The sequence below is a fragment of the Vulpes lagopus genome, chromosome 13 (genome assembly GCF_018345385.1).
Source record: "Vulpes lagopus strain Blue_001 chromosome 13, ASM1834538v1, whole genome shotgun sequence".
Lineage (NCBI taxonomy): Eukaryota > Metazoa > Chordata > Mammalia > Carnivora > Canidae > Vulpes > Vulpes lagopus.
The window spans coordinates 32,019,143-32,045,544 of record NC_054836.1 but is presented as its reverse complement, the minus strand read 5'-3'; the positions used below and the strand labels follow the sequence as shown (position 1 = coordinate 32,045,544).

General features: G+C 37.5%; 1 protein-coding gene across 2 annotated transcripts in view; it reads left to right on the top strand.

Annotated features, from left to right (window-relative positions):
* The first annotated feature begins 1,858 nt into the window (after window positions 1-1,858).
* SNX13 (sorting nexin 13) overlaps window positions 1,859-26,402 on the top strand; it is a 123,282-nt gene continuing 98,738 nt past the window's right edge. For both annotated transcript variants that reach the window (XM_041727492.1, XM_041727491.1), the window contains exon 1: window positions 1,859-2,090. In XM_041727492.1, coding sequence (XP_041583426.1) covers window positions 2,079-2,090 — 12 coding nt within the window. In that variant the 5' untranslated portion in view covers window positions 1,859-2,078. The remainder of the gene's footprint in view (window positions 2,091-26,402) is intronic.

The window sequence follows — 26,402 nt, the reverse complement described above, 5'->3', positions numbered from 1 at the left end:
GCATAAGGTTTTTTAGGTCACAGAAAGGACTCTGGCTGAGAAAACAGGGAGCTGATGATTGTGGCTTGCTCCTGGTCTACAGATAAACTCTTAAAAGTTAAAAGCATGTTGAGGTCATATTACAGGTTGGTACAAACCTCAAGTTATGTCTACACTTACTTTACCATCTTTAGAATAGGTGACCACGTACTGCTCCTGGAATAATATGTGCAAAAAGTGAAATACTCAGGGCTAGATGCCTAAATTACAGTTTTAATTCACCAGCTAGTATCTTAAATATTAATAAGTCTCCTCTGTTCTCTTACTTACAGGTTGGAACAGTATCTTTTTCCAGCTTCCTTGTTGTCTCTATTATCTCTTAGTTTCCCTTATCATGTCTTAGTCCAGATAGAATTTTCCAATCCTATTTCCTATTCGTGGCTTGATCTGTCAATACCAGTAACACATCATATTGTGTTGCAGAGGCCAGAATCCTGCTGGGCTAAGCAGTATGGAAATTACGTATCAGATGTAGATCAGAACAACAAAAACTACTTTGCCTCAATTAGCTGAATTCAGTAAAATGAGGGTTTTTCTTGAATTTCTGGCAGACTACTTAAATGGACAATTTTGTTTCACGAGCGAGGACACAGCAGAATAGAGGTAAAACGAGTTTGTAACGCCCTCACTTAGTTTTTTAGAATAGGAGTCATGTGCTAAGTAAATTTCATTTTATAGAATAGCGCCAATTGTTAAGGAAAGGAGTGGAGCTGGGAAGAAGGAGATTCAGGAGAGGGTTGAATAAACTATTGGCATCAGTTTTCCCAAATGCCTATGCATCCGCTGTTAAAAAAAAAAAAAAAAAAAAAAGAAAAAAGAAAAAAGAAAAAAAAGGAGACGGAAGGGGTTCTGCATGTTAAAACTGAGAATCTTCAATTTCCTTGGACACCAGTTTTCTAATACAACAACCGAGGAACACACTTTGACCCCAGGGTCAGGTAAACTACTTTCTTTAAAATCCAGGTAGACGTGACTGCCTCTAATTGCACACACCGTAATCCATCCAGGGGTGGACTCAGGATGGTGTCAGTCTCGGGGGCTTCTGTGCACAGAGTGGCGGAGTTCAAGCCTGTTTTAAGTTGGCACTGTTTACAATGACACCTGCTGAAATCTGCTCGCCTTGATACACAGACAGAGCAGGGAGCCAGTAGAGCTGTAGGAAGGGCACTGAAAAGGCATTTAAGTGGCTTTCTCTGAGCTCTCCTACAAGGAGCAAGACTCAGCCCTCACGGTCATGCAGGTGCTGGCCAATCACCTACGGAGCACCGACCTGACTGCTAGGACCGTGGGTAACGCTGATATGCCTGTATCAATCCCGCGACCTGTCGCACACTCTCGAAGGGGGTTCGCTGACGACCTGCAACGTCGAAGGAAAGTTTCTGTCCAAGTTCAGAAGGCGAAGGGCCTGCGCGGGGAGCAAGTTTCAGACCGTATTTAACCCAAGTTCGCTCTTCGGCGGCCGCGGGGCCAAGGAAATGAGAGAGGCAAGTTTTCCTACAGGACATCGGCCGCCGGGTCCCCGAGACGCGCGAGCTCCGCAGCGCCATCCGCCGAAGGCTCGGTCCCCGCAGCTCTCGCTCCGCCCGGGAGTCGGCCTACCCCGGCGTGCGGCGGGGGACGCGCGAGCCGCTCCGTCGCCGCGCGGGACCCAGTCTCCACTCCCGCGAGTCCCGAACCGGCCCGGAAACCCGGCTCGGGAGGCCTCACCACCGGGGCCGAGCGGGCCGCCGAGCGCCCGCCCCTCCCTCCCCACGCGCCGGCGCCATGGAGACGGTCACGTGCCGCCGGCCGCTCCTGCGCCCGCCAATGGGAGCGCACGTCGCAGAGATACGCGGACGTCGCTCTTCCAAGATGGCGGCGCGTCCGTCGCGAGCAGCCGGGCCGGGGGGAAGCCAGCGAAGCCGAGTAAAGCCGCCGCCCGGGAGAGGACTGAAGGAGCTGTTTCGGCAGTTGGCGGCGGCTCGGGCAGTTTTCGCTGCTGCTACGGCTGTTGCCATGCGGCGAGGCTAGGGAGGAGCTCACTTCCCCGGGGTGTAATAATGTTAACAGAGGTAAGCGGCGACGGCGGCCAGTGTTTACCTGTGAAATGGGGAAGGGGCCGGCGCCAGCTCTTCCGAGAACATCATTTCTCCCGCCCCGGGCCTGACCCTCCGTAGCGGGCCCCCGGGGCCCGAAGAGCGGCGGGGATCCTACAAGTGCCCCCCCCGAATGGGAGCTGTGCTGACTCAACAGAGTGCCACCACCTCCGGCTGCTGTGCTGCTTTCGCAGTCGCCACTTGCCCGTCGCCCGTGGCACTGGTCACCCTGCTGCTGTCGCTGCCTCCCGACTGCTCGCTTCCTCCGTGGTGTCCTCTTACACGCTGCTCCGTGGCAGCGTTGGTCTGTCTGCGTTGCTGCTCATTCCCGTTGCCCTACGGCTTGCCCGAGGTCTCCCTTCTCCGGTCCCTGGCCTCCAGGGCCCTCTACCTCCAAGCTCCGTCAGCATCCTGGGGTTGTCCCTCGGCCAGATTGTTTCCACCCCCCATCCCCCCATCCCCACCCCCTACTTTGCCTACTTTGTGAAGTGGACCATCTTTCTCAAGAGACACTTGGATAGCCCAGTTATATCACCGCCCCCTCCCCCTCCTCCTCCCCCGCCCCCCTGCCTGACCCCCCCTCCCCATCACCTCTTTAAATCGTAGGAATCAGAAAGTTCAGTTTATCATCTACACTTGATTTGCTTAAGGCTCCCTTGGTACTCTTTGTGGAACAGTTTTCTTTCTTTCTTTCTTTCTTTTTTTTTTTTTTTTCTTCTTTTTCCCACTTGGACCTGAAATGGAAGTAGGGCAACTATGACTAGCCAATCAGTTTCCCTTTTCTAGTGTCTCATGTCCCTTGCAAAAAAAAAAAAAAAAAAAAAAGGCAGACTTTTTGAAGAAGTAGAGTTTGCCTTTCCTAGCAGTACTTTTGAAGAGGAAGAACTAAATTGGTCTGATTAGATACCTGACCCAAGTTAACACCCAAGTTATGTGTAGTGGTATGTTGCTGGTGTTGTAGGCGTCATTGAAGATAAATCCTGCAGCTTGTGGATTTGAGGGAATATCTTAGAAGCTACTCGCTTGAAACCTTGTGAAGGTTCCAGTGTCAGCTGTCAGAGGACTAGTTTGGGCATATTTGTGGGCTAAGGGATAGAAGAGAAAACAACTTTAATGGGCAACAGGAAGCATTCCTACCTGGGCCAAAAGGAAATAGAAATGTTTGTAGATGAGCGGCTTTTGTTGTATTAACATGTGATGAGAAAGGATGTACTTGCCTTTCCAACTTGACTAGCTCTGAGGAAGTTCACCCTTTGGTAGTTGCACTTGATCTATGCACAGAGCCTAGAATATGATATATCCGGCAAATACTTGTTGATTTTAATTTATGAACTCCTTTATCTCTAGTAGTTTGAGGTTCACTTGATATTTCTAAATTCCACATATATATATTTTTTTAATTCCTGGAATTTAATTCTCGGAGATTTGGATGATACATCCTAAGTTTCTGTTGTCATCAGCAATATTAGGTTAAAAAAAAAAAGACCTAAGGAGCAGAAGTTCTATTTTTACCTTCAGTGTGATATTTTGGTGAGAATAATTAGCCTTATAATAAGCTTCGGCCATGTAAAAAAATAAATGTCTTTAATGTATGATATTTTATGACATGATCTGATGAAACTTGGCTTAGGTCAGCATGGTTTAAAAGAGTTATTAATGCTGTCATGTGAGCCCGTGTCAGCTAGTAAAATGCTAGTGTCTTGAATTGGAAGGACTGTACCTTCTGATCTTCCATATTATAAAATGATTTTGTGTTTCAGTGAAATATTTTAATCAGTAAGTCATTGGTACTAGTAAGTCGTACTGTAGTGTTTGCGTGTGTGTGTGTGTGTGTGTGTGTGTGTGTTAGTACACAGCTTGTAAGTGACAGAGCCAGGTTTCCTACCTGGGCAGCCCCTGCTGAGTCCAACCTGTTAACTACTACATTGGATTGCCTTCCTGAAGGAAGGCCCAGATTGAATGGTACTTGGATTTTTATCTTTGGTTTTTAATAGTCATTTTACAGATTAGAAAATTGAAGCCCAGAGACTTGTCCAAGGTCAAACAGTTTGTAGTGGCAAATGTGAAACTTGAATCCCATCTCCTTACTCAGTAGAATTCTGACTCCATAGCTTTCAGTAAGTAATTTTTAGCTCTCTTGATATTTTTTATAATACACTGCTTTCCTGTCTGAATATTGTCAGTCGGTAAACTGAGAATTATCATTACTTAAAGACATTTTGCTTTACTGTAGCTTTTTTTTTTTAAGAGTCAGAAATAGTCCTATCTTGATATCTACTATGTATAAAATTGTACTCAATATGGGTTACTAAAAAATTAGTAGTATGAGACTCTGTTTTACTGCTTTTCTTAGTTCTAACATAGATCAGGAGATAATAGGGAAGTGATTTAATTCATGTAAGATCTTAAAATATATAATGGTGGGCTATGTTACAAAAGAATCTCTTGTTCAACGAGCATAAGTTGTGCTCAGAACGTGGTGAGTGGTACTGTTTGCTTGGTGTTTTGACATCTCAGCATTGAGGTTGAGATATTATCCTCAATAGCCAGATGAGAAGACGGAGAGTTAAAATAGTTTGCTTAATACTGTGTAACAGGTGATGGAGCCATGAGTCACACCTAGCTCCTTTTATTCCAGTTGTGTACTGTTTCTGTGGCTCAGGGTGGAATGCATCATTAATTTTCTTTTGTAGCTGATAATCATCAGTAGACTATTTTTAGACTTTTTTTTTTTTTTGAGTCAAGGTATGGGTGCCAGGTATATAGATACATAATAGTAGTGATAAATGTTCATGGGAAACTTTTCAGTTTTGCATTTTGTCAAAATAGGTCTTTGAAACCTTCTCAGAAATGAAAACTCATTCAAGGGATCAATTAAGGGCCACATTAAGTTACTCAGTTGAGCAAATTAATATGTATATTGAGCTTTGAAACCTGTGATATGGTAGATTAGTATGAACTGAAAGTACAGCCCCCATAAGTCCTCTTGCCTTTTTTTTCTTTTTTTTTCCCTCAAGAGGAGTTAACATAGTTTTACATTTAAACTTTTGGCCTTAATTTGTATTATTTTCATTCTCAATACAATTGAAATATTTAGAAGACTTGCTAGCCATATCTGTGTGTCTTTTGCATTTTTCATTTAGGGATGACAGGTTTGTTTTAAATGTCTAGTTAATCTTTTCTCCTTCTACTTTCTTTTCCTCTTTTTTGACTTCTTAAAGTTACTTCTATTTGTCATAGTATACTTGAAGATTATTTAGCACCTACTAACCCTCCACCCATCTATTTTAAAAAAATAAGTGTAAAAAAAAAAAAAAAAAAAAGTGTAAATTTACATATATCAGAATTAGAGTATGGAATGTTTACTTGAAGATTTGTTTCAATTAATCTGAATTTTCACAGCATTAGAATATAATGAAATACATTAGAATGTAATGAAATATTTATCAATGAATTATCTTTTTTTTTTTTTAAGATTTTATTTATGTATTCATGACAGACACAGAGAGAGAGGTAGGCTCCTTGTGGGAGTCTGATGCGGGACTCGATCTTAGGACCCCAGGATCATGCCCTGAGCCGAAGGCAGGTAGATAGATTCTCAACCACTGAGCCACCCAGGTGTCCCTTTATCAGTGAATTTTCATTAAACACATTTTTAAACTTTTTTTCAAAAGCTATTAGGGTTATGGTTCTGAGCATTTATTATTACAGAAACAAAAGGTATAGAAGATGTAGGAAAATATGTTGAATTTAAACCAGACCTGTGGTATACTCTGGAGGTTGTTTTTTTGCATAAAAATCAGTTACCAGCCTGTTGATAAAAAAATGAAAATGGTGTAACTTTAAACTTAATAGTGTTTAGGTTGTGCTCAAATGTGAGGTGTTAGTAAATGTTAAATAAAAATGGTTTATGTTTGTGTTAAGTTACTGCCATCCAGATTTGTTGGTTTTTATATAGTAACACTAATTGTTGATTTTGTGGTTAACAAATAAGATGCAGATGGGAAAAGGCATACTATGTAGCACTTTTAGAAAAGTCCTAGGCTAATAGCTGTTAAGGGAATAAACTTCTGTGTTTCAAATTCATTTTGAAAATATTTGCACAAAGGAAGTTAATAGATTTGTTCTTTCAGGATTTCTCATAGCTTTTGGTAGGTGATTTGCTTTCAAAGGTGATGGAGTTTGCATTGTATGGCGAAGTCCTTTAACCATGTGATGGGTAATTCCATTTGTCAGTTCAACTGGTCAGGGGGTGCCCAGATGAAACAGTATTTCTGGGTGTGTCTGTTAGGGTGTATCTGGATGATGGTGGGATTAACATCTGAATCAGTGGACTCTTTAAAGTAGATTGCTCCTCCCATTATGGGTAGGTATATGTAATTAATCCATAGAGGCCACAGGTGGAGGAAGGAGGAATTTGCCTCCCCCCCCCCCCCCCCCCCACCTTTTTGCCTAGACCTGGCACATCAGATCTCATTTTATCTCCTTCCCTTGACTGGGATTTAAATTCTCGGTCCCCTGGGTCTCAGGCCTCTGGACTGAATTACCACTAGTTTTCCTGGCTCTCCAGCTTTCAGATGGCAGATTGTGGGCCACCATAATCATTTGAACCAGTCCTTTGTAATAAACCTCCTTTAAAAAACTTCATAAGTATTTTCTATTGATTCCGTTTCTCTGGAGAACTCTAATACAGAGATTTACAGAGTTTCTTGTGTCTCTCTTTGGGAGATCCTGAGATATGATGAGTTCTGCCACAAGGAAAGGTCTCCAGATTTTGAGGGCTCTTTTTAACACACTCTTGCCTATAATAAATGTTTCGTAAAAAATTGTGACTTGATTTTGTTAATATATTTGTTAAGAGAAATATTCTTGGGATGGGTTAGTCTTTAAACTGCATGAGCTATTTTTTAAATGATTAATGATATTATAAAGGCTACTCACCAGAACAGGAATCATAACTCCATTGGCATTCAAAGGATGTTAAGGAGTAGGAAAGAGATTTTATAAGGGGAGCGGAAGGACATCACTGTCTAGAATGAGGCTGGCTTGTCACTGTACATACAGCATTGTCTAGCATCTTTTGATAAGCTGAGTTGAGTGTTGCCTTCCATTTCTCAAGAATCTTACAGGGGTGGAGCACCTGGCTGACTCAGTTGGTAGAATGTGCGACTTTGGATCTCAGTTGGAGCCCCGTATTGGGTGTAGAGATTACTTAAGAATAAGATCTTAGAAAAAAGAATTTTAAAAGGCCTTTGTTTTATTTATCCCCTTTTTATTGGAGATTTCCACAGAGTTTATAAATAAGTTATATTCATAAATATTTTCATTATGTTTTATTAACCTAGCACACATACACCTCTTGCTCATCACTCCTGATCAGCAGCTTGCTAGCTAGTTGATAGAATTGCAAGCAAAAGCAAATATATGTGATAGTTTAATTAAGCCCTACAACTTTATACTAATTAAACAGGTCTTCCATTCAGTACTTTGAAATATTAAAATAGAGGTTTTCGATTTTCATAACCATCCTTGGGAGCCCTAGTTAGGGACATACCAGTGTATATGACTCTGGTGTTTGGATGGATTGTTCCAAAGTTTGTTGACCAGTTTTCCATAGACATTGATAAAAAATATTTTAACTAGTCTACTGAATGTTTATGGTTAAAAGTATCATATTAATTGCTACAAATTTGTAAGAGTATTTTATTTGGGGGGATATGGAATTAAATTGGGAGAAGAACTAAGAAATAAGTAGAAATGTGTATAGTTTTAAAGATTAAAGGTATTGGTTGTATGTTGTAAGGCCACAGAAAAATGTACTGGCTTTTCATCTTTTTGTGTAGTAACTACCAACGTACATACAGCTTTTTGCAGGTTATATAAGGGTATTTTATGTATTAATCTAGTCTTGTTAAGATGTGCTTGCTTATGTTTGGTCTTATTTCTAGTATAACTGTGGAATAAAGAGAAATCTCTTGAAGATGGAAAAGGGTTGAGAGGATGTTTGCTTCAGGTGGAATCAGCCAACCTGTGTTAGCTGAGTAATAATGGAAAAGGAGGGAGCATGAACTTTTGGAAGAGGGAGAAAACAGGTTCTATCTTGGGGACATTTTCATTGCTGGTCACTGAATAGCTAGCCATTTGGTGGCAAAGCTAAGTGACTTTATGGCATTCCCTGACTGAGGTTCTCAGGGTATGGCTTTTTAAATGTGTTTTGAAATTTTGTGGTTTTACAGACCATTAAGTGCCCTCTCTGTTGATGGTAATCTAAAATTGACTTTCTATTTCTCAGGCTTAATTTTGATATTACAACACTTTAAATTTTTGGGAGGAGAGGGAAGTTTGAATTAAAGCAAATGGACAGCTTTAAAACTAATTTACCCCTAACAAAAGCAGTTAAAATTGAGTGAATAAATAGTCTGGAGTCACAGTGATGCATCTTCATGTCTATCAACAAATTAACCTATCACAGTAGTGAGACAACACAACCTATGTATTAAGTAATATAAGAATGAGTCCCTACTTCACTTATTTATGATGTGACCATTAGGAAAGTTGTTTGAAATTTGAGTCTTAGTTTCCTTCTTTATAAAATTGGGTAATAATAGTACCTTCCTAGCTGCTCTCACATTGTTGTGAAAATCAGATAATATGACAGTATAACCGCTTGTGAATTGTTGGTCATTATACAGATATTAGTAGCTAATCCATCATTTTTTTTCTCCTATGTCTTGCACAGGTGTGAATTTAGGTCCTAAGCTTTATCTAGCTTTATGGCTTACTGGCTTCTTAGTGGATAGATAGATGGATCCCTGGAGAAAGAGGGTGCCCCTTGGCCACTGGTGCAGTTACAGAGGAAGCAGAGAATAGATTAAAGTAAGTGAAAAAAAAAAGTGGACTGAGAGCATGTCCTGCACGCTAGGAATGAGGTTAGTTTCCTGTTGGTAAACTGATTCCAACGAATTTTCGAAAGAGAAGTTCCAAAACATATTTCGAAAAAAGGAAAAAAAAAAAAAAAAAAAAAAGAAAAGAAAAAAGGTTACTTAGAGGCACCTAGGTGGCTCAGTCAGTTAAGCATCTGCCTTCAGCTCAGGTCATGATCCTAGGGTCCTGGATTTGAGCCCTGTGCTGAGCATGGAGCCCGTATTGTCTTCAGCACCCCCCCCCCATCCCTGCTTGTGCTCTTTCTCTCAAATTAATAAATAAAATCTTTAAAAAAAGGAAAAGTAATTTTTTTGAGAGTTAGAAGTCATTTGTATATAATCTTAAATATTTATGGGAAAAGAAATCTTTTAACCCTGGTAAATTCTTGAAAGGAAAAGCTGTTTAGGACAATTTTCATAAAGCTTTGGTTATAATTTGTACTGGAGATTAATCTTTGTGATTTAATTTGTTCACTAACCACAAATACACCTACTGTGTGGTAGGCACATGAGAAGTTCTGGTGCTGAAATGGTGAGTCAAATCTGAAACCTGTCCTCAGAAAATTCACTAGCAGAGCTAAATTGTGCCAGTTTGGCAATCATTCAGTTGAAGCCTTGAGGTATTATGTCAAAATAAAACATGACATAATTAAAGGATGAAAAATTAAGGGGAAGTAAAGGTTGGAGTATATAATTAAAAGATAATTACTTGCATTAGCTTTATAACTCTAGGTAAAACTACCAGTTTGGATGACATGGCAGCTCTAAAAATGAGTTTTTTGTTTTTTGGTTTTGTTTTTGCTATTGAAGAGTCAGCCCATCTCTCTTGTCTGCATAGGCTCCAAGCTAATTCATAATAAATGAAAAAACAACCAAAAAAAATGAGAACAGAGAAGCAAAAAAAAATCTGTGAATTTGTCTTTTTTTTTTTTTTTCTTGAAGACTCTTGAGTCTCCTAAAGAGGTCCATGTTAGTCTACTGAAGGACCAGGCTGAATTACCCTGATGGAAGTAATGCTTGGTTTCCATTCTCATCTATTATAGATTCATTCGTATGTTTATTTTGTGTTTCTTCCCTACTGAATGTAAAATCCTAAAGATAAGGCTCACAGTTGTGTTCCCAATACCTGAAATAGAGCTTAATATCTAGTGTCCTCACTACCTGTTGAGGGAATGAATGTTGAATATTCTCGTCAGCAGGATTAAGGTAAAAATGAAAAATGAGACAAAAATTGTCTACCATAAATTTATGCTATCACATCAGTTACCTTTCAAGGATTGGTTATTATCAATGTCCATTAGATATTTTTTGATAGGACACTGTGGTTGAATATTGTGTTTGGGATCTCAAAACACAAAAAAGTTTGACAAAAAATTTTGAAAACTAGGCTTTTTGTTAGAATGTATTTCTGTCTTGATTTTTCCTTCAGGTAAAAGTCTGGTTAGATTGATTTTATTTTTATATGACCAATTATAAATGCAAGAACAACTTAGATTTTTATCTTGTATCTCTTAATACTTGATATTTATTTATTTATTTATTTAGATTTTATTTATTTATTCATGAGAGACACAGAGAGAAATAGGCAGAGACACAGGCAGAAGGAGAAGCAGGCTCCGTGCAGGGAGCCCGATGTGGGACTCGATCCCGAGACTCCAGGATCACACCCTGGGCCAAAGGCAGACGCTAAACCACTGAGCCACCCAGAGATCCCAATACTTGATTTTTATTAAGTATTAAAAGTACTTAAAATTTGTATTCCTGAACTAGATATAGCTTGGTTTCTAATAGTACAATAATGCTGATTTTTGTGGTGTTCTGTTGACTGTTTCACAGTTTGTATAAGCTTTCATACGGTCTTCAAAGTTTATAAAAATGAGTAAAAATTTGGTCATGGATTTCAGAAAGTTGGAAATCTGGGGGGTATGTTTTAAAGGGGGGCAGCTGCTACCGTAATCTCTTGACTACAAAGCCTCTCAGTGTCATTTTTAGAGACAGAACATTGTTAGATCATTTCAGCCATCTAAAATTCCATTATTAATTCAGAAATATGTACCAGAAAAGTTCAACGAAACAATTCTGTGTTCAGCTGTGAAAATTAAACTGGCTTAATGATCTTTAAGTTAGCACTAAACACTTCATATATATCAACTGGAATAATTTATTGTTGTTAGTTTATTGCACTGTTTTCTTTCAACTTCCTGAGGAACTTTTTTTTATTCTGATGCATCGGTGAAACCCTTACTGCGAATCCTGTTTTGCTTTTGACTGTAGCTCTACATGATTGGAGAGTCCTTGGATGTTACTATGCTTAAAGCTGAATTGGTTTTGCTCCCAGAACCCTGGAACTATTTTTAGCCTAGCTATGGTTTGGCACCAGAGAGGATGTGTGATTCTTTGTATTATGACTTTTAAGGCCAGGGTTGTGTGACAACTTGTGTCTCGGGAGAATGGCTTTATCATTATTTGAGGCTTGGAAATTATAAAACTGATTGAAGTTGTGCAGTGCTAATGGAGGAGTTAAGTATAAAATAAAATTTCATCCTATTTTAGTTATTACATAAAATTTGGGAAGTAATTGGTCTGATTTTAAGATATGTTTTATCCAGTGTTTCTTTAAGTCATAATATTGTACTTTAGATTTGTTCTTGATTTCTTTTCTCGAGTGTATTTGAGATGGCATATTTTTCTCAGGGTGTTTAATCAGACTGCAGTTATTAATATAATCAGCTATTTTTATACCTGATGTTAATTACTAACATCTGATGTATTTTCTTGAGTGGTGCCTAAGTGCTCAACACTTAAACCTTTGGAATAGTCTAATCCTGGTAAAAGAAGAGAAAGAGGAAATGGGGTAGGGGGAGGTTGGAGGCAGCTTGCAAGGTCTAACATAGAAAAAGAAACTGAAAATAATGTATTATACAAAGAGTTGGGTATGTTGATTACATAGAAATTTTAGAAAAATCAGTCTTGGGAGTACTTTATAATTTTTTTTAAAGGTTTTATTTATTTCTTCATGAGAGACACACACAGAAAGGCAGAGACATTGGCAGAGGGAGAAGCAGGCTCCCTGCAGGAACCCGATGTGGGTCTTGATCCCAGGACCTCAGGATCACCACCTGAGCGGAAGGCAGATGCTCAACCACTGAGCCACTCAGGTGCCCTGAGAGTATTTTATATTTTTTTTTAAAAGATTTTATTTATTTATTCATGAGAGACCCAGAGAGAGGCAGAGACATAGGCAGAGGGAGAAGCAAGCTCCACGCAGGGAGCTCGATGTGGGACTCGATCCTGGTACTCCAGGATCATGCTCTGGGCCAAAGGCAGGCACCAAACTGCTGAGCCACCCAGGCACCCCAGTATTTTATAATTTATTAAAAATGTGTTTTATGAACTAAAAAGGCTCTGTAAGTTAATGTCTGATAACTCAGGATATTCAGTAGGTAGTGGGCACTAATGCAAAATTAATGTGTTTATTTTTGTACTGAGGCACAGTGTTAATCTTGTTTTCTACATACTGTATATCTTTATATATACGTATATACGTTATTTTCTCTTTTTTTCCCCAAAGATTTTATTTATTTATTCGTGAGAGACAGAGAGAAAGAGATAGGGAGAGAGGCAGAGACAGAGACACAGAGGAAGAAGCAGGCTCCATGCTGGGAGCCCGACGTGGGACTCCATCCCGGGTCTCCAGGATCACGCCCTGAGCCGAAGGCGGCGCTGAACTGCTGAGCCACTGGGGCTGCTCCGTATTTTCTAATCACAAATTGAAAATTCCGAATTTCTGAAGAGTGTATGCTGATGGTTAAGAGTGATGGCTGGTGTCAGATTATTTGGATTTGATTCAGAGTTTTGTCACTTTTGAGCATTTTGACTTTGAAAAGTTATTAACCTTTTTGAGCCTTAGTTTTCTCATCTGCATAACTGTAAATTAATGGTACTTATCTCTAGTGTTATTGTAAGTATTAAGTGAAATGACACATTAAACACTGAATGATGTTTCCCACAGTAATAACTCAGTAAATACTAGGTTTGTTTTTTTTTTATTATTTCTTCAGATGAAAATAGCAAGTAGTTTATTTTCATAACTTAGAATTTAGTGTTTGAAGTTGTTATTTCTATGTTCTTTGTTTCATAGTGGAGGTTTTAAAATGTCAAATTAAACAAAGAAGTCCTCTTTGACCAAGATGATACAATTCTTGCGTTTCTGTCTCAGTTTTGACTTTCTAATTTATGTATTAAGAGCTAGATTTAGACTGAATTTCATGAGGAAATCAAGAAGTGATACCTGTACAATATGAACTGGTATAACTAGAACTTTTGACCAATATATTTCTTCTATAGTAAAGCTTTTAGTGTAGGTGAGTGAAAGAAAAATGTTGTAGTACAATTTCATATTGTGCTTTAAAAATGTCAGTGTTGTACAGTTTTCTCTTATGGGAAATACTATGATTCTTGTCAGTTTGATAAAGTTTTACCTAAAGTAGCTTTGAAATTATATAAGCATTTCTGTTGGATTGTTCCTTTTATATGGAATAGATGAGGGATGTGAAAATCCTTTAAGAAATATATATATAGTGGTGTGATTAGTATTAGTAGTATTGTGCAATGAGTTAAGAAAAGGATAGAACTATATTATTATAAATAAAACTTTTAAGTTTAAATAAAAGTTTAAATACGGATATTAAGCATATAAATTGTTTCAGTCCCTTCATACAACAGCTGCCTGTCTGCATTCATCCGAGAATATAATAAACTGTTCTACACAAGGAAGAGTGTTCTTGTTATAAAAACATTTTACTTAGCTGGAGATTATGCCATCAGAGTCCTTTGTGGGTGAATCTATATCTGTATTTTCCTTTCTATACTTATTTTTTCCTTCTTTTCGGTGATGCTTTATGGATATGTTGATTATTTTCCCCTTGCCGCTTTTATTATTCTCCTCTCTATAAGCTTGGAGCTTGCCCTCTCGGGGCTCTTCCCCCAACATTTACCCTTTTCTCTCTCTTGCAAATACATTTTTTTAAGAAAAGATTTTATTAATTTATTCATGAAGAGTGAGAGAGAGGCAGAAACACAGGCAGAGGGAGAAGGCGGCTCCATGCAGGGAGCCCAATGTGGGACTTGATCCCAGGTCTCCAGGATCACACCCTGGGCTGAAGGCGGCGCTAATCCGCTGAGCCACTGGGGCTGCCCTCTTGTAAATACATTAAACAGGCCATGATAGAGTATTTAATTTCCATTTTTAACTTACATGCCACCAATGGGTATAAGGATGTTTTCTATTGTTAATTTAAGAGGTGAACAAATAAAACTATACATTTATTTAAAGGAATACAGTGCAATATAATTTTTTTTATGATGTTATGCCTTTTATCTGAATTTATTATGATTAAAAAGACTCATAATCTCTGAGTTAATGAACACTGTTGAACTTTGTTTTTTTTATTGTGAATTAAGATGATCTTGTGGTACTTCAAAGGTCATTGTTCCGATACTGAGTTGTTACTGTACAGCCATCAGGAATGTGAAAGAAATTTATGTGTATCTGCCCAGTCTAGAACATACCCTGAAAGTTATCTGAATATTGTTACCTACAAAATCTACATCAGGTTTTTAAAGAGTACTAAGGGTTTTAAGATGTTAGTGTCACTTTAGTTACTCTAGTTTTTTTTTTTTTTTTTTTTTTGTAAATTGAATATTTGAATCTCAGTAAATCATTTTTATTTGATTACTTCTATATTGTGTGTGGACTTTTGCCCATCCCCTCCCAACTCCCTGTTTAAAAAATCTACTTGAGAGTAAGTATAAAATAATGGTTCAGAACATGCTTGAATTTTAAACCAAGCTCAGTTCATGGTCCAGTTCTATGATTTAGCTGTTTCCTCATCTGTGGAATAGAGTTTGTAATACAACTTATGTCAAAGTTGTGAGAATTAAATATATATAAAGTGGTTTGTAAAGGTCCTAGACAGTACTAAGCACTTAGTAAAAGATGGTTTCTACTGTTGCTTTAGAGGATGCTCCTTTTCATAAGATAGAAAGGAAAGGTAGAAGATTGATGATAGTTCATTGCTAGGCTTTGCATTGAAGATCTAGCTCTCTCTACTGTGATAGGCTTGTGTTTTGATTTACGCTTGGATGATACATGATGGGGAAAATAAGTTGAGTTGTGAGTATTGAAACTTTTATTCTTATACTGTTTTATAGTCATGTGTGAATGAGGGCGAAGAGGGGCCGTATATGAATATGGCCTGTCTTGTCTTGCTTTTGCACCCATGAACTGCTGTGGTAAAAGTTTTTTGAACTTTAGTAGAGGAATACTTTTGTAAATGGACATCTTCAGGTGTATTAAATAAATTCACTCTTTATAATTCACTTTTGTTAAAGGCACTTAGTATGAATTGCCATGTAACTAAGCTTATTTTTCAGTATGAGGTAGAGATTGATTTTTTAAAAGAACTTTTAAAGAATTAACTAATTAATTAATTAATTAATTAATTTAGAGAGCCTCTCTCTGTGTGAATGTGCAAGAGCCGGGGGAGGGGTAGAGGGAGAGAGAGAATCTCTGGCAGATTCTGCACTGATGGGGGAGCCCAGCGTAGGGCTCGATCTCACAACACTGAGATCATGACCTGAGCTGAAACCAAGAGTCAGGCTCAACGGACTGAACCACCTAGGTGCCCCAGAGAATAGTCTTGAAGTTTGAGGATTTTATGCAGTATAATGTAGCCCTAATAGGGTAGGTAGACAGTAGACTAGTTGTTGGGTTAGAAATGCCAAGTGCAATACTGTGTTATATTAGAACAATACATTTTATTTTAGTTTAGTATCATAGTGACAGGATCTAAAGAGAGCAAGCTATTTATGGAATAGGAAGAAAATTACTGAGAAACCTGAACATTCAAGACCTTAATTTTTTTTAATGTTTTCTTTCTGTTGTTGAAGAATATTGTAGAATAATTCTCTCTTCCCCATTAAGACATTTCCATGGTTGTTTCAAGAAATGTAATGAAGTAAAACGCTCTCCATCATTCAGAAAGAGCATTTTAAAAATAAATGATTTATAGAAATATATAAAATATATATAAAAATAAAATTCTAATCAGTTTTTTAAAATGCAATTTTTTTCAAACACACAGAAACCTTGAAAATATTGGCTTTAGCAACCATGTACCAAGTGCCTGTATTGTTAACATTTTGTCATATTTGCTTTATTTCTGATTCTGTTATTTTTGTTATTTTAGCCAAATCATTTTAAAGTAAATTGAAGGTATTATGTCACTTCTTAGAATACTTTCATAATCTCTCAAGAATAAGGATTTTTGTTTTTGCTTTTTGAGTTTTTATTTTAATTCCAGTATAGTTAGCATACAGTGTTATATCAGTTTCACATGTACAATATGGTGATTCAGCAATTCTCTACACTGCATGGTGCTCATCACAAGTGTACTCCTTAAGCCCCATCACCTATTTAACCCATCTCCCCACCCACCTCCCCTTTGGTAACCATCAGTTCTCTTTAATTAAGAGTCTCTTTATTGATCCTCCCCTCCCATCTTTTCCCCTTTGCTTGGATTTGTTATGTTTCTTAAGTAACACATATAAGTGAAATGGTATTTGTCTCTCTCTGACTTGTTTTGCTTAGCATAATACTCTGTAGCTCCATCCATGTCATTGCAAATGGCAAGATTTCATGGCTGGATAATATTCCATTGTGTGTGTGTGTGTGTGTGTGTGTGTGTGTGTGTGATTACCACATCTTTTTTATCCATTAATCAGTCGATGGACACTTGGGGTGTTTTTGTATCTTGGCTGTTGTAAATAATGCTGCTATAAACAAACATAGAAGTCCATGTATCCCTTTGAATTAGTGTTTTTGTATTCTTTGAGTAAATAGTAATGTGATTGCTAGTTTATAGGATAGTTCTATTTTGAAGTTTTTGAGGAACCTCCATACTGTTTTCCAAAGTGGCTGCACCAGTTTGCATTCCTACCAACAGTGCACAAAGATTCCTTTTTCTGCACATCCTCGACAACATGTGTTGTTTCTTGTGCTGTTGATTTTAGCCATTCTGACAGGTGTGAGCTGGTATCTCATTGTAGTTTTGATTTGCATTTCCTTGATGGTAAGTGGTGAACATCTTTTCAGGTGTCTCTTGGCCATCTGGATGTCTTTGGTGGGATGTCTTCTGCCCATTTTTAAATTGGATTATTTGTTTTTTGGGTGTTGTGTAAAATCTTTATATATTTTGCATACTAACCTATTATCAGATATGCCATTTGCAGATATCTTCTCTCATCCTCTAGGTTGCATTTTAGTTTTGTTGATTATTAACTCCTCTGTGCAGAGGCTTTTTATTTTGATGTAGTCCCAGTAGTTTATTTTTGCTTTTGTTTCCCTTGCCTCAGGAGACATAACTAGAAAAAAATTGCCATGGCTGATGTCAAAGAGGTTACTGCCTGTGTTGTCTTCTAGGAATTTGATGATTTCCTATCTTACATTTAGGTCTTTAATCCTTTTGAGTTTATTTTTCTGTATCGTGTCAGAAAGTGGTCCACTTTTTCTTTTGCATGTTGCTGTGTACAGTTTTCCCAGCACCGTTTGTTGAAGAGACCATTTTTTCCCCCCATTGAATGTTCTTTCTTGCCTTGTTGAAGATTAATTGACCATATATTTGTGAGTTTATATCTGGGTTTTCTGCTGTGTTCTATTGATCTCTGTTTTTGTGCCAGTACTATACTGTTTTGATTACTGCAGCTTTGTGATATAACTTAAAGTCTGGAATCATGATGCCTCCAGTTTTGCTTTTCTTTTTGAAGACTGCTTTGGCTATTTGGGGTTTTCTGTGGTTCCGTACAAATTTTAGAATTTGTTCTAGTTCTGTGAAAAATGTTGTATTTTGATAGGGATCGCATTAAATGAGGACTTTAAAAAATATAACCACAGCATTATTGTCGCACCTAATAAAATGACCAGTAATTTCCTATTGTCATTGAATAGTCACTATATTAAAATTTCCTTAGGTTGAACCAGGATCTATTGCAGCAATATCATTGTTAATATCTTTAATCCAGAATAGGTAATGTCTTCATTTTTCTTTCTCCTTTTCTTCTTTTTCCTCCTCCCCTTTCTTTTTTTTTTTTTTTTAAATTTTTTTTTTTTAAATTTTTTATTTATTTATAATAGTCACAGAGAGAGAGAGAGAGAGAGAGGCAGAGACATAGGCAGAGGGAGAAGCAGGCTCCATGCACCGGGAGCCTGATGTGGGATTCGATCCCGGGTCTTCAGGATCGCGCCCTGGGCCAAAGGCAAGCGCCAAACCACTGCGCCACCCAGGGATCCCCCCTCCTCCCCTTTCTCTTCTCATTGTTTTAAGTGGTTGTCCTGTGCATTAGGATGCTGTGTAGGATGCACAGGACAACCTTTTGATAATCAAAAATGGCTCCATATGTTGTTAAATGTTTCTTGGTGAGCAAAGTTATCCTTGGCTGAGAGCCACTACAAAAGATAGTACCTTTTTTTCACTTTAAGTTTTTTTAGATACTTAGTCCTTTGAATTGTTTTTATCTTGAATTGATTCTGTTCAATGAAACAATCTGTGTAGCCTGCTTTGCTTATTTCCTCTTTTTTTGTCATTTAGCTAGCAAATGGTAATTTTAAAAATAGTTTTATTGGGATATTATTGGCGTACTATACAGTTCACTCAAAGGGTAAAATTCCGTAACTTTTAATACAGAGAATTATGCTCTGTTGCTGCAATAAGCTGTGGAACTCCTTACTCCCAAATAGAAAAACTCTAACCTTTTAGCCACCATTCCCAAATTTTCTCTTCTTTGAGCTCCAGGCAATCACAAATAACTCTCTGGATTTGTCAGTTCTGGACATTTTCTATGAATGGAATCAGCACATGTAGCCTTTGTGACTGGCTTCTTTGACTTAGCATGTTTTCAGGGGTCATACATATTGTAGCATGTATCAGTACTTCAAATTTTTTGTCTTGCTTAATAATATTCCATTGTATCAGTACACTACATTTGGTGTATCCTTGCATCTGTTGGTGGACATGGAGATATTTCCATTTTTTGAGCTATTCTGAATAATGCTGTTGTGAACACTTGTGTACAAGTTTTTGCGTGGACATTTTATTTCTTTTGGGATGTACAGTAGGAATGAAGTTGTTGGATTATATGGTAACTATATTTAATCTTTTGAGGAACTGTGAATTGTTTTCCAAAGTGCCACTTTGACATTCCCACTAGAAATATAGGAAGGTTCTAATTTCCACATCCTTAATATTATTTGTTGTTCTCTCTCTCTTTTTTTTTTTGTGATGGCTATCTGGTGGGTGAAAAGTGGTATCTCATAGTGGCTTTGTTTTGCATTTCCCTTATGCTTAATGATGTTGAACATCTTTTCATGTACTTTTCATGACCATTTATCTTCATTGAATAAATATGTGTTTGAATCATCCTCATTTTATAATTGGGTTATTTCTTATTCAGTTTTAACAGTTTTTTCTATATTATACATAGAGGCTCATCACCACAGATATAATTTACAAATATTTTCTCCCATTTTGTGTGTTGGCTTTTCATTTTCTTCTTTTTTTAAGATTTTTATTTATTAAAAAAAAGATTTTTATTTATTCATGAGAGAGACAGAGGCAGAGACACAGGCAGAGGGAGAAGCAGGCTCCCTATGGAGAGCCCGGGCGATGCAGGACTCAATCCCAGGACTCCAGGATCATGCCCTGAGCCAAAGCAGATGCTCAACCTTTGAGCCGCCGAGGTGCCTTGGCTTTTCATTTTCTTGATGGTATCATTTGAGTGCAAAATTTTCTAATTTTGAAATAGTTCCATTTATCTACTTTTCTTTGGTTGATTGTGCTTTTGGTGTCAAAAGGTGTTTAAATTTTGCAGTGCATTTTTTGTAGTTAGCTTCAGGAGATAGTATCAAGCATTGCATAGGCAAGATCAAATAGATAATAGTAGAGCTGAAATTGTCATTGCAGTTTTCTCCAACTTGAAATTTTAAAAATATTTTTTTTGTGTGTGAATTAAGTGTTCTATCTAGATGCTGTGTATGTGTTTATAAAAGACTTTACTGAGATTTGAAGGTACTGAGGAGTCGGATTGACATTGTTCAGTGTTGGGTAATTAACAACTGCTGTGCTCTTTAGTGGGGGAAGCTAACTACAGTGACCTGCAATTCTGCAGTGTTCCTGTCTTCACTTGCCTCTCTGTGAGTGTTCTTCATGGTTAGTCATGCCCCTGGAGGAGGAGTAATCCTCCAAAAGCAGAGAGACCCTCTATTTCCAATCTTGCCCTTTCTGCCCCTGTCATCTGCTTACTCCCCACCTGCTCACTAAATTCCTGGCTGCAATATCTCATGATAATTGCAGTGCTTATCTATTATTTATTTTTTTCTCCTAGTGCATTTGGAGTCTCTGGCTCTTAACTTTGGAGATCCTTTTTTAGGTTGGCTGGTTGTTTCAGTGTCACTCTACATCCAAGATTCTTAACTTTGTGATACTCTTGAGGATCATCTATCTCTGTTTATGGTCCACCTGCCTCTTCACAGTCATTTGCAGCAGCTTTTGCCTTCGTCATCTCCACCTTCCCAATGTCATACTTCCTACTAAACATTTTAAAATCCTTATTTTTTTTTAAAAGATTTTATTTATCTATTCATGACAGACACACACACACACACAGATAGGCAGAGACACAGGCAGAGGGAGAAGCAGGCTCCATGCAGGGAGCCTGATGTGGGACTCCATCCTGGGTCTCCAGGATCACGTCCTGGGGTGGAGGTGGTGCTAAACTGCTGGGCCACCGGGGCTGCCCTAAAATCCTTATTAGTTAAGTAATTAGACCTTGGCAATATACAAATACTGTCTCTTTTTTCTTTAATATTTTCCATATGCAAATCTGTTTTAAAGGACATGTGTGTTAAGCTATTTCCTCTATTACCATAATTTGACCAACTATTTTGTCTTGCTATTTTGTCTATTTTGTCAAAGAGGATGTTTCCTATATTCTACTTAGAGGTACAAATGTTATGAGGGGCTTTATGATCGTTGCTTGCTATAAATAAATGTTAGTAATAGCATATTCATTTAAATATTTTAAGTGAATTGTTAATTGAATGCTAATAAAGTCAATTAGGAATATGGTGTGTGAAAAAGTGGTATGTGCAATCTGAAAATAATAAAGAATTATTTGCAAAAAACTGTAATTTTTTTGTTAAAAAGATCACATGGTTCTTGAAAAGTAAACCAGTGCAGAAGCATATTTAGTAAAAAGTAAAAGTATTGTTTACTTTTTCCATTTTAAAAACTGTATTTACTTCCATGCCTTTCTTAATATTTAAACACATGAGAGAATTTTCATTAAACTTGAAAAAAATACTATTAAGGGAGTAATGTGAATTGCCTTTTCCTGCTTTGATAAATTTCTGAGGTGTTTAGTTTTTCCAATGGTTTTTGTTTGGTGGTACACCTTAGACTGTTTCTTCCCTACACCCTGTAGATAGCAGTTGCTCAATGAATTGATTTGACGCAGAAACCAAGGATAAGTAGACCTAAGTGTTAAGATGCCAGTTGATGATCAGAAAGGAGACAGTGTTGAAGATTATTACTGGGAAAAAAAAAATCTTGATTTATATAACCTTGATTTGATGATTGATCAGGATACTGTGCGTTCAATGTATACTACTAAGAGCTTACCGTATGTGCCAAATGTTACACTTGGCACCAGGAATACATTCCTGAACAAAACATACACAATTTATGTCCTCATGAGACTTATAGCATATGGCATATATCAGAAAATAAACAAGCACTTTCAACATAATGTGATAAATGAAGATATTGGCAAGAGAGTGGTTGAAATGGTGAACCATGGAGTCCAATCTAGATAGTGAAGCGAATACAGAAGTGGGCTAAATAAGGAGAATGTACAAGAATCAAGTGTCTGCGACTCTGAATGACAAAAATAGATACAGTTGGTATAACTAATTTAGAGCTAGAAGATTGTAGTCAGAGAATAAGATGATTAATTTTCACATTTTCCATTCAGAGAAGACAAGGTGATGATGCGTGTGGTCTTACAATGGCTAAAGTGGAGTTGCACTGAAAGTTGGCAAATGTGAAATGTTAATGATAGTAAAAGTAGAGTGATGGATGGATTATCCATATGTATGCTAAATGATTCAAGGTTCTGTAGTACTTGGGATAGAGAAAAATGTTGTGTGCCATGTATCAGGAGGTTTTTTGTTTTGTTTTGCTTTTTTTGTATCAGGAGTTTTGAATTAACAATTAGGAGCATCTTGGAGATTAGTAGTTCCTTTTTTTTTTTTTTTAAAGATTTTATTTATTCATGAAAGACACACACACACACACACACACGCACAGAGGCAGAGACACAGGCAGAGGGAGAAGCAGGCTCCATGCAGGGAACCTGATGTGGGACTCGATCCCAGGTCTCCAGGATCACGCCCTGGGCTGAAGGCGGTGCTAAACCGCTGAGCCACCCAGGCTGCCCAGATTAGTAGTTCCTACGTGTGACCATGTTGAAGTCACCTGGGGAATTTAACAAACTACTATTGTTCTTACCTTAATTTTGCTGCACCTTGGAAGTCCTAACAGCCAGCTGTCATCCCCAGCTAAATTCTGATTTAATTTCTATGTGGTGTAACCTGGGCAGTGGGACTTTAAAATCCCCCAGTTAATTTCAAAATGCAGGAGTTGCACAGGGACGGGGATTCTTATAGGAAACTGACCGAGTTATAATTGGGACCATGACTCTGCATCAGAAAGTTGGAGTAAGTGATAAATGAAAAAATAAGCAGCCTTTGATAGGATCACTGGAGAAGCAGCTTTTACTTAAACAGTGAAGTTTTTGAGGATGTAGTTTTGTTTTACCGTGGAACAGAGTAAACCTAGAGGAGAGCTTTGGGTGGGAGGGAAGTAGTGGGAAGTTGGATAATGGAGGAAAAAGCCTGAACAGTACAGTGGTTAGTGTACAGGAGAGTACTGGTAATTGAATAAATTTATCTTTTGGTAGTGACCAAAAATAACAGGGCATAGTGGGTTCAGAATTGATGTGAAAAATACATTCATCAGTTCCACAGTGGATGGCAGTTAGAAATTGGGTGAATAGTTTTTTCAGGAATCAATTTTGACCTTGATGGGTTGAACATCATAGGACATGCTAGCCTTGTACCCCTCTCTTTGTTAAGGGGTTTGGATTGATTAAGATTCATGGAGGAGAGATCCGGAGTTCTGGGCTGTTGTTCCACAGGTTCCCTAAGTGGTTAGAGGCCTGGTGTGTTGTTCTGACCCTGGCAGGTGGCAGCCTTGGAATGTCAAGGCTTGGTCAGTTCTGCATAGTATGGTTCTGTGCACACGCTCTGTTGCTTATGTGCTAGTTTAGCACTCTGCTGTACCTAACACTGGCAAAGCCTTTATTATTTCTTTACTTTTACACTTGATACTTTTTAGGAACCATTGTAATTGTCCAGTTTCAGATTTGTGAGCCACTATTTATGGGTTTATTTTTTTTCCCCAATGTGAAAGAATTGGAGTAGACTTAGAAGTAGTGAAAAAGGGCTATATTATAACACAGGCAGACTTCCCTTATTTATGCATTAGAATTCTAAGTATGGAGAGTTGAAGTGAGTTTCACAAAGTAACCACTCAGCTTAACTAAAGTATAAACTGTATATGGACCTAGAAATTTATAATTGTTAAACTGATTCAAATTTGTTGCAAGAATAAATGGGTTAATTGCAGCTCATTTTTATTTTATTATTTTATTTAATTTTATTTATTTTATTTTTTGCAGCTCATTTTTATTAATTTGACATGTAACTTGATTTTCTTGCACTGTTAAACTTGGAAAATGCAGTAGACCTCCCTGTCAACAGTGCAGCAAGTTTATTTTTCTTTTAAAATTTAAGCTTTTCAAAGTATACTACTTGCAGTCTGAAAGAGCTACCCTAGTTTGCAAATGTACTATGAAATTACTTTTGAATGAAGCGTTCATTCAAAACATTCTCAAAATTTTTCAGTACATTTCTGGTCAAAGTAAGGTAAGTAGTAATGTAGTAAACGTAATAGCTTGATGTAGTGATAAGAAAATTGTATACTAAGTGGAAAACAAGACTTTTTGCATAATTATAGCGTATCATGTTAACTAGTAATTAAAACCCATGTGCTTTTACTAAGCAAAATATATGTCATAATTACAGCTTTTATGCTTTGTTTAATTAGATGATTTTGTATACAGTGACCTTATTTCATATGCATTTGAATTATGAAACTCATTTTTTGAGGCTATGACACCAAGTAGATGAAGCCTATGATATGATAGGTCATGGGAACAACAGCTGGGTTATGACATGCATTTTTATATTTTTTGTATTTATAGTTTTTAGATGTACTTAGCAAGGTGAAAATTGAGGAACAGTTATGCTAAACAGTGCCTGATTTCCTTTTCTCTTTTTGGATTGCATTTATCAACTTACCTGATGTTTAGGTGGATATGAATGGTACCCTTTGTTCTAAAACTCAGTTAATATTTATTTAAAAACTACACAGCAAGTCAGTTGTAGCAGTCACCTGTGGCCACATCTCATAGTTTAGTATTAACAATACAGATTTAGATGATTCATGGGAATGTTAAGATTTTTCTTTGGCTGTGATAGCTGACATCTTTTGGCTTAAAATTTCTAGACTAAGGGCAGCCCGGGTGGCTCAGCGGTTTAGCGCCACCTTCAGCCCAGGGTGTGATCCTGGAGACCCAGGATCGAGTCCCACGTCAAGCTCCCTGCATGGAGCCTGCTTCTCCCTCTGCTTGTGTCTCTGCCTCTCCCTCTCTGTATGTCTCTCATGAATAAATAAATAAAATCTTTAAACAAAAAATTTCTAGACTAAAATTATTTCTACTCTGCTGTATGGTGGGAAATTCTGATAACTCAGGTCAACATTTGTTATGTTGGAATATATCCAAAGCTGCTTCCTGAGGAAACCTTTGGCTTTGCTTATTTGTCTTTGGTATTTTCTGCCACCTTATGAAAGTAGGGTTGAGAATATGTGTTACTCTCTTTAATTTTTATGGCTCATCTGATTTTTAGTGTGTGTATATTAAGTCTAAATCAGAAATATAGGTAACCAACATATAGTGATCTCAGGCTATATGATGCACAGTACCTCCCAAAGCCCAAAATAATTGATATTGGGGCAAAATCCCCAAGAGTTCATTTAATCCAACCTTTCTTCTAGATTCTCTTTCATCTTTTTTTTGTTTATAATTGTGGTTAGATTTTCTAATTTCTGCCCTAAGATACAGTTTAGATATAGTTTATAGACTGCTAGGAAACTGTAATCTTAGAACACATTAGTTTTACTCTTTGCAGAATTGCCTTCATTGAATTGACTTTTAATGTTTAAGTCCATTTCTGTTTAGTTGTTACAAGAAGCAATTTTGTTAAACTTTCTAATGACTTTCCTGCACAACTGTTGTTGAGAACATTAACCAATACTTCGTGCTTTGTTTTTCAGATAAATTCCTATATGATACAATTCTTTAAAAATTCAGAGCTGCAGATATAGAGCACCAGTTAAATGAGAGAAACCTTGGATATCATCTGTTTCCAACCTGTTTACAGATGAAGAAATGAGGCTCAGAGAGGTCAGCTATAAGTAGCTGGCCTAGAACCCGGGTCTAGAAATTGTGTCTTCTAACAACTGACCCAGTTTTTTTTTTTTTTTGATTTTTAAAAAATTGAGATGAAATTGACATAACAAAGTTAACCATTTTAAAGTGAACAGTTAATTGGCATTTAGTACAATCACAGTGTTGTTGCAACGACCACCTCTATCTAGTTCCAAAATGTTTTCATCACCCCCCAAAAGAAGACTATATTCATTACAGTTGCTCCCCATTACAGATCCCAGGGGTTGGCATCTCCCATTCTGCATTCTGTCTCTATGGATTTATCTATTCTGGATATTTCGTATAAATGGAATCATATGATATTTGACAGTGTGTGTCTGGCGTCTTTCATTTAGCATAATGTATCCATGTTGTGCATATGTCAGTACCTCATTCCTTTTTTATGGCTGAATAATACTCTGTTGTATGTTCATACACAATTTGTTTATCCATTCATTTGTTGATGGAAATTTAGGGTACTTCCACATTTTGGCTATTATGAATAGTGGTGATATGAACATATATGTGCATGTATTTGAATTTTCAGTCTTCTGGGGTATATACCTAGAAGTGAAATTTCTGGGTTGTATGGTAACAGTTTCATATTGGGCCCTACCATTTTACATATCCATTTTACATT